This window comes from Loxodonta africana, chromosome 1, assembly GCF_030014295.1.
Source record: "Loxodonta africana isolate mLoxAfr1 chromosome 1, mLoxAfr1.hap2, whole genome shotgun sequence".
In the NCBI taxonomy this organism is placed as follows: domain Eukaryota; kingdom Metazoa; phylum Chordata; class Mammalia; order Proboscidea; family Elephantidae; genus Loxodonta; species Loxodonta africana.
The window spans coordinates 199,782,467-199,791,645 of record NC_087342.1 but is presented as its reverse complement, the minus strand read 5'-3'; the positions used below and the strand labels follow the sequence as shown (position 1 = coordinate 199,791,645).

Below are 9,179 nucleotides of genomic sequence, written 5' to 3'. Positions count from 1 at the left end.
ACTCATGTGAGGCCCGTTAAGTAACATGCTCTTTGGCTTGGTTCAGATTTCAGAACCAATGTACTGAAATCTGTCTTCCCTCTATCTTTAGAAAATATTCATTTTTTAAAGAAATCCAGGACTAATTAAACAAATGAAGAAAAACCAGTTGCCATTTGCCACCAAGCTGATTCAGACTCATGGCGACCTCCTATGTTTCAGGGTAGGACTGGACTCCATTTGGTTTTCAAGGCTGCTTCTAAAGGATATTGGGGGCAGATTGCCAGAGCCTCTGGGTGGTCTCGAAAATCAACATTTTGGTTAGCAGTTGAGTGCTTAACCATTCAGGGCCTCCTAGAGACAAATTCTCTGTGCCGTCCAGTTGATTCCAACTCCCGGTAACCCTACAGGACAGAGTAGGACTGCTCCATAGCATTTCCAAGGCTGTAATCTTTATGGAAGCAGACTGCCACTATCTTTCTCCCGAGGATCAGCCGGTGGGTTCGAATGCTGACCTTTCTGTTAGTAGGTAAGTGCTTTAACCATTATGCCATAAGGCTCCTCGCGGAGAGTGTTTCCAAACCAAAACACCATTACCATCATCTCGATTCCAACTCATAGCAACTCTATAAGACAGGATAGAACTGCCCCATAGGGTTTCGATTCAAACTGCTGCACCACAAGAGCTCCGCAGAGACTAATTGAAACTAAATCAAAACCGACACATAGGTAATCCAAAAAACCAAACCCTCTGCCATCGAATCATTCTGACTCATAGTGTCTCTATAGGAGAGTAGGACTGCCTCATAGAGTTTCTAAGGAGTGCCTGGTGGATTTGAACTGCTGATCTTTTGGTTAGCAGCCATAGCATTTAACCACTATGCCGCCAGGGTTTCCATAGGTAATTAAAAAAAACAAACCAAACCCAGTGCCATCGAGTCGATTCCGACTCATAGCGACCTCATAGGACAGAGTAGAACTGCCCCACAGAGTTTCCAAGGAGCAAACTAGGGGCTCTAAATTCTACTTTTCAAGCCCCTCCTTTTTGCTGTATGATTGCTATGAGTCAGAATCAACTTAATGGCAATGGATGTGGTGTTTTAGTTTTCCTTTTTGGTGTCTTCAGCTCAGACTCAGAGATTTTAGTACTGTGAGCACATTCATCAATTATCTCCCTCCTTTCATTCTTCCATCTCTTCTACCAATTATCCTGTGCCTTCCAAAGAATTGGAAATATTCTAAGTTCTTTTTCAGTCTTTGTCTCATCACAAATGCCTGATATTTTAGAAATCAACATGACTTGGTGGGCTCAACTTATATCTTCACACCAATTTTCTTAGAATTGTGCTCATAAGCCTTATCTTCTTGCTTTTAATCCGTCTGTAGTACAGATACGTATTGCCTGAGACAGGATAGAAATTCCAGAAAAGCCTCACATGTAGCCTCTATGAATCACAGGACACAGATTAAGGTGTGCAAAAAATGTAACTTTATTGTTCATGCAACTATTACCATAATGTTAGCAAACACCTGTTAAACACCCACTATATCTAGGTGGGTTTAGTTTTTTTAGTTTTATATCTAGGTGGTTTACATTTATTATGTCACCAAATTGTCAAACACAAAGAAACCATGAAGTTGACACTATTATTTTTCCCATTTTATAGTTGATGAGGCTGAGGCACTGAGAAGTTAATAACTTTCCCAAGGTCACTCTCCTAGTAAATGATGATCCCAGGGATTTGTATCCAAGCAGTTTAGCTCCTATTCTATGGACTTAGCCTCCATTCTCTGCACCTATAAATGAATTTAATGTGTTAGGCACTCCCTTATTTCCAGGTGATAAAAATTTAATCTCAGTCTATTTGGATTTATCTGCCTTCCGCTCAGTTGCCCAGGCATCAGTATTGGATTCATGGAGTAGAGTCTGGTTTGGGTGATCATCCATCCTCGTTGATGTTCACTGATGTGTCCCATCTGCTCTGTAAACATTGGTGCAGTCATGGCACAGCAGTCATCCCTTGTTCCTGGTCATAAGTCTCCTTTAGCTCAGGCTACGTATCAGCCAGTTCCAGTGTTCTTCAGACAAATGGGGTCATTCAGCTATTCCTGGGCCACGTTAGGCCATGGAGCATTTGGTAGGCATTTCTAAGTCCTGTCATCACTTTATGCTACTCTTGGGCTCAAGAAGCTTCCACTGTCCCTGCACTGTAGGAGAACAGTGGGCAGCTGTATAAAGCTGTTTCAGGATTCATGCTTTGACAACTGATATGACCACCTTTCCTCTGTGGACTTAATAATGTCTAAGTTCTCCAACTAGGTGGTACAAATGGTTAAGCCCTCAACTACTAACTGAAAGATTGGTTGATCAAACCTATCCAGAGGAACATCAGATGGTAGGCCTGGAGATCTGCTTCTGAGACATCACAGTCTTGAAACCCTATGGAACAGTTCTACTCCACACGCATTGAGTCACCATGAGTCTGAATTGACTCAACGGCAACTAACAACAACGAGCTCTGCTCAGGTGAAAAAGGAGAACAAATTCCCATTGCCCTTGGGCCCCCTTCCTCTTAAACCTACTTGGCTTATCAGTTATTACGCCTCCCTCCACACAGAACATACCCAGGGAGAGATGGGGTGCTCCTCTTTCAGGAACCACAGTGTTATCTCACTCATTCATTGCCCCTCAATGATCTTTTCCACTCTCAGTCTGGGAAGCAGGGAAGTTCTGCTATGACCTATATCTTCCACCAAACCTATTGTGCTGTCTATGTAGATCAGCTCTTTCCCTTACCAAGAGGCCTTAGCTTTGGAGACTCTAGGAAAAAAAAAAAAATTCTTTTTCCCTCGTTTTCAACTAAAGCAATTGGAATTGAAGCCTTAGCCGGGGTCTAAACCGAGGGAAAGATCATGGGGCAATCGGAACATTAGGAAGAAAAGGAACTGTAGAGGGAATGTTAATTACTATACTGCTATAGAAACCTCCTGGAAATATAATGTCCCAAATAAAATAGATGTTTATTTCTCACTTATGTAAAGTTCAAAATAGGTGTTTCTGTTGGGCAGGCTGTTCTCTTCCAAGTTGTGATTTAAAGACCAGACTCCTTCAGTTTGTGGGTCTGCCCATTTCACCTCGTGATTTTCAGTTAACCATTCTCATCTGCAACAATCTGTGGTAGGGAAAGAACAGGAGGATCTCACGTGGACCACCCTACATGCAAGTGAAGCCAGGAAATGAATGTCCCCCAAGTTTACTACCTGATTTCCTGGGTGTTCACTTTGTTTCTCCTCCTTGGCAGGTCCTGAACTCCAATTCTTGACTCTCCAGCTATGTGAGACTGTCAAAGTTCTGTTCAGCTTTTACTTTTTGGCAATTGTTTTCTTTACTTTTCAGACTTTAGCCACAGAACAGTTTAGAATTCAGGGGGGGCGGAAAAAAAGCCTCCAGGGCAAAAATAACACATAATGCTGAACACACTTCTCTGCTATTCTCATTTCTCCTAGACTTGACCTCAGAAGTATTGAGTTCCTTGTCCCCTTAAATACAATTTTGTCCCACCAGGAATTTGAGACTACTGAAAGCTTTAGGCCACTTCTTTCTGTTTAGTCTCTACCCATCACAGTAGGAATTGATGCCCTGAATATAAAATGCTCCGAAGAAAGTCCAGCTCACCTCAGTGCATTGCCTTTCTCTCAGTTATCCTGGGCCACCAAGCCCTGGCTCTCTTGGTTGCCCTCCAGTATTTCAAACACCTGTTCTGTGAGTTCAACTGAGCTTTTTAAATTGTTCTCAGTGGGAAGGATAGTCTGATATGTGCTATTTTATGACAACCAAAATTAGAAAAATTCTACCTCCATTCCACAAATTTTGTTAATTTATCATATTTTTGTCATCATTCAGTTTTTCATCATCATTCTGATTTGTCATCATTCAGTTTTTTCATCATCATTCTGATTTTCATGTTAATTTACTCTTGTCCTGTGGGTTTTTGTATTGGACAATCTTTTCTACATCCTCAGATTTTCTCTGTCTTACTCGTGACTGCTTATTCTGACTAAGCCATCAACAACCCACCAAATCCATCAGTACCATGTAGTACCACAGTCTGAGGCCAATGCCCAGAGACTAGCTGCACTCACTTCCACACTCAAATGGTGTGGAAACTCACTTTTTCAAGGCTAGTCGAAGTGACCAAATGAAAATCCCTGAAATTTTAGGGAATAAATTTTCCATGGAGTGTTTTTTGACCTGTGGGAGACAGGAGCCAGCAGGGAGCCTACGTGTGTGTGTGTGTATTTTTTTTTTTTTTTGGTCAGCCTCTCAGTACTCTTTCATATAACCAAGTCCATTCTTTGAGGTTTGAGAAACAGAGATCATTTCAATAAAATCTCATCTTCTATTTGCTTTTTCATTCTTCAGTATTTTTCTTGCCTTGTCCCTAATTCTTATAACAGGATTGTAGCTCCCAATAAAACATTAGCACTTAAGCCTCAGACTCTGTTTTCTGAGGGTCTAAGCCAAGACACTTATTTAAAAGTGACTTACTTGGTTAGAACTTCTCTAATTTCTTTATTGTTTGTTCCTAGTTTGATTTTTTTATGGTCAGGGCCCATATTCTGTACGATTTCCACTTAGCCTTTTCCAGATTTACTAGTTGTGCTCTGCAAGAAGATTGTCTATATAACCTAGTCCACAGTTACCAGAAGCAGATGTCCAACGTATAGAATTGTTAGTAAACATAATAAGAAAACTCTCTTAGATGATATATGTAATATAGCTAAAAATTACTGAGTACATTTACATTTTAAGTAAACTAAATAATTGTTGAGATTATATGTCTGTACTTCTGTGTATCTATATCAGGGGAAAAGTTTTTGGTGTCTGGGTCTAGTTGTCAGTAGTAACAAAGAGACTTAAGACAAATTTATTCTCAGTCATATCATCTGAAAATAATATTTTAACTTCCTTTTTTTGAATTTCTTTCTTTCTATTGTCTAATTACATCGACTAGATCGTCTAAAACAATTTTTACACAATGGGATAATATTGGCCCTTCTTGGCTTTATCTAGATCCTAAAAAGAATGTTTTTAATGTTTTACCTGTTAGCATGTGCTGAATCCTGCTGCTGAATATATTTTATCATATTAATTATGGATTCAATGAGAAATCACAACTTAGAGAAGCAGAAATTAGGCAAGATCCAGGAATGTTCGTTTTAATGCTCAAGGTTAGCAGGATTTGGTGTCTTAGATGATATTCTCTGGAGTGGTAATATGACAGACTCAGCCCAGCTGATAGATGAGTTCTCCTGGAATCATGTGTTCAACATTCATTCAGTCATCTATTGCCAGGAAGCTTATTGTGTGGTAGGAACGACAGCATCATAAGCTTGTGTGATCAGAAAGCAATTATCAGTATATCTGGGGTAGTCGTATTTAGGGAAGGCTATCTGGGTGGGATCATGAAGGATATGGAAGAATATAACCCACCTTCTCTCTCTTTTTTTTTAAAGTTCCTCATACCCACTTCATGCTTAAAAGAAATTCTACTTTTAGAATTGAATTGGAGGTTTTAACATCCTTTATAACAAAATCAGATTTTGCTAGTCCCTAGGATAAATTTCAAAATTTTGCACTCATTATAATTGAATTTCACAGCAATGTAACCCTATGGCACATTTATTGAATGGGACAGTTTTCCAACTTATTCACTTAATTTTTTTGTTTGTCCTCTCTAAAAATAGGGACCACAACTTTTTGTTTTTAATCTGCCACAGCTAGTCTGACTTCTTGAGTATAGTAAGTGATAGCAAAAAATTGTATTGAGTTTTACTATGCAACTAGTCTTACTAATTTACCCATTGTTTTCCAATTTGACAAGCCCGGTCCTACATAGATGGAAGTTAATCCTCAGTCCTGTGTGCCTGTGCAACTCCAAATATGCTTGAAGGCTCCCTTAAAGCCCTTTCTCAAAAAAAAAAAGAAGAAGAAGAAAGTTTTCTTAACCCCTCCCTTAGTCACTCAGGCTGTGAGACCACATGTGGTTGAGAAAGTGATGAATAACCACCAGCAATTACCACACTTGTAATAGCAGTTGTTACTGTGCTTATAGGTTTTAGCATGTCTGACTCTTTTTGGCTGTCAATAATATACTGTGTGTTTTTCTCACCTCATTACCTACAAAATTTTTTTAGTCTTCACTCTTTGACACAGGTATTTGCATATAATTTATGCTCAGTATTTGCTTGAAAAGCATTAAAGGTCTCACTGAAAACCACTGAAGAAAAATACTTCTATCATTTTAAGTCATTGCACCACAGGTAAACGACACCACTAGTCTACTACAATTTAGTTTTATAAAATACTCTAGGTATGTATTCCCAAAAGATTTTATTTAATCAACAAGAGTAAAACATTTGAGAGAACAACACTTAAATTATGTCATACATTGTTTATGCTATTTCTCAAAGTTCTTAGAAGTATTACCCTAGAATTTATGACCCCACAGCATTCTGGGAACGTGAACTGTGTGTTATTTTCAGGTGAGAAGAGTTGATCTAGAAATGACCATTGCTAGTGATAACTGCAACAGCCCTATCATGATAATTCTTTCATTTTCAAAATTCCAATTTGCTAATGAGCACTGTGCCAGCCTTTGTGAGGTAATTTTTTCACTTGCAAAATTTCTGGACAATATCTGACCACAAGGCTGAGTTACTGATCCCACGATAACCTAGGTGAACATCCCAAGGTTCTGCCAAGTCATAAAGCAGGAGAGGTTCACCTGTTGTCCCCACAGCTCCAGGAAGGTACACGCAGGGGAAGAACGGGCAGAAATAGTCATGAAGGGAACAGCAAATGAGCAGAATCTTGGGGAGGACCATCATACCTGGACTGTGTCACAAAAAAACAAGGAACGAGAAGCCCATTTAAAGATAAATGAGAGGAGGAAATGAAGGGGAAAGTGATTAGAGATTTTACATCCAAAAATGGGATTCAGAAATCAGTGAATTTGAAGAAACAGGTGCATGAGGCAAGGAAGTGTATAATGAACCGAGGCAGGTAATATATACAAACACTTTATCATTTACTACTGAGGTCAGTAAATATCTTTATACTGGTTCAATGGAGGTACCTTACAAGATTGTTTTTGCTGGTAATTTAAAAAATAATGTTTTACCTATTTTGAATGGCTTTATTCATGTCTTTCATCATGTTATCATAATTTTTAAAATATTCTGAAATATCTCAATTTTGTGCTTACACTTATTCTGAAAATAAACGAATGGTTGATGAGCTATTCTTTAATAATTTTCCACTTAAAATCAGTTTTATAGCTTTCCTAAACCAAGGATAAAATAAAGCATAAATCAAAGGATTCATGGCTGAATTATAATAAGCACCCCAACAACAAATCTCATAAATGTAGGCAGGGGTTATGAAGCTCATAAAGGCATCAATTAATGTATCAATTGTATATGGTAACCATGAAATCATAAATGTGACCACTGTGACCCCCAGAGTTTTAGCAGCTTTTCTCTCTCTCTTGGCCACTCTGGCTTTGTAGCTCTCTGATGATGATTCAGCTTTGCTACTAGTAGTTTCAATTTTTATAGCTTGTTGTTTGGCTATAAGAAAAATCTTACTGTAAAGAATTATCATAACGAGAGTAGGTATGAAGAATAACAGAAAATCTACCAAAACCCAGTCTTGATTTACAGCGATTTGACAGCCATCTATACAGTTGAGGGCACTTACAAGTTCCTCCATCCCATCATCATTCACACCTGTGTAGAACACGGCACCGCTGTAGACAATTGGCAGGATCCAGGAGATGCCGACGCATATTCCTGACACAGACACCGTGAACTTGGTAGGATAGACCAGAGGGTCGGTAACAGCAATGTACCTGTCGATGGAGATGAAGCACAAGTGGAAGACAGAAGAGTAACAGAATGCCACGTCGCAACAGCTGTGAAGGGTACAAAATTGGGCTCCAAAGTACCAGCAGCTGTCCACAGATCTGACCATGCTGAAGGGCATCACGGTCACTTCCACCAAAAAGTCAGCACAGGCCAGAGAAGCGATCAAAAAGTTGGTTGGGGAGTGCAGCTGTTTGAAATGCAGGACTGATGTCATGACCAGGAGGTTTCCAAACACAGGCAGCACAGACGCAGAGCCAAAGGCTGCATACAGAAGCACCTGGGATCCAGGGGAGTAGGGAGATTTAATACAAGATCCATTCACGTTCTCGTAGCAAAGTTGCACCACAGCAGGGTGGGATAAATTGCTGCTCATGGTTCTGATGTTCGATGCTTGCTCTATTTCTGCTCTCCCTGGTGGTGGTAGGGAAGAATAATTTTCAGTTCTGAAAATTAATTAATTAATTAATATGAACTACTACTTTTATTATATCACCTTGCATTCTTTTTTCCATTTTAATTATCAAAAGAAATTCCAAGCTTAGAATATTATTCTATCTTTAATTCATATATTATTTCTGTAAGTAGGCTAACCCTACTAGGTAATTAATCACAAGAAAATGTACTACAAACTTTCATCAGCCCAGAAATTACATTATCTAAACAATTGAAGAAAATGAATTTAAATACCTCATTCTTTATACTCGTGAAACTCTTCCTTGCAAAGGGTAATCACATATAACTACATATTTGAAAGATCACCTTTTAATAGGTTTCCATCTCCAAGATGTCTGAAAACTTAACACCTAAAATGCTTTAGGAAATCAGTCGATAGAGTGGACCCATTATAAACTGCTCACAAGTAATCCCTGTAGTGCAAGGTGTGAATCATGAAAGGAAACTTACTTTTGATAATTATAATTAATAAGTCCTAAAATAAACATTACATTTCTCTGTGCTCTGCAATTTTTTAGACATACATAATTTTCAAAAAAACGAGTGATTTCTTTCAGTTCAACTCTCTGAAATAGCCTAGTCCAGCATTTGGCAGTAATTTTATCTACTCCTTTCTTGCAAGACTGGCTATGTGATTTGGGAGGTATAGGGCAAAATAAAAATGTGGGACCCTTGTAAAAATTAACAAGAAAGTGCTACTAAAGGTACTAAAGTATAAAGATTTATCCTTTCTTCTGTTGTCTCTCTTTGGCCTGCCATGGTGTTTTTTTGATTTGTTCCTAATGACCCACCCCTTCTTAAGAGTGACCCTTCCCCTA

The 9,179-nt window shown here is 38.8% G+C and overlaps 1 protein-coding gene across 1 annotated transcript; it reads right to left on the bottom strand.

Moving 5' to 3' along the window:
- Window positions 1–7,062: 7,062 nt before the first annotated feature.
- LOC100662064 (trace amine-associated receptor 8) lies at window positions 7,063–8,332 on the bottom strand. Its single transcript, XM_003404104.3, has one exon. The coding sequence runs from the start codon at window positions 8,279–8,281 to the stop codon at window positions 7,250–7,252; it is 1,032 nt and encodes a 343-aa protein (XP_003404152.1). The 5' UTR covers window positions 8,282–8,332; the 3' UTR covers window positions 7,063–7,249.
- Window positions 8,333–9,179: the final 847 nt, after the last annotated feature.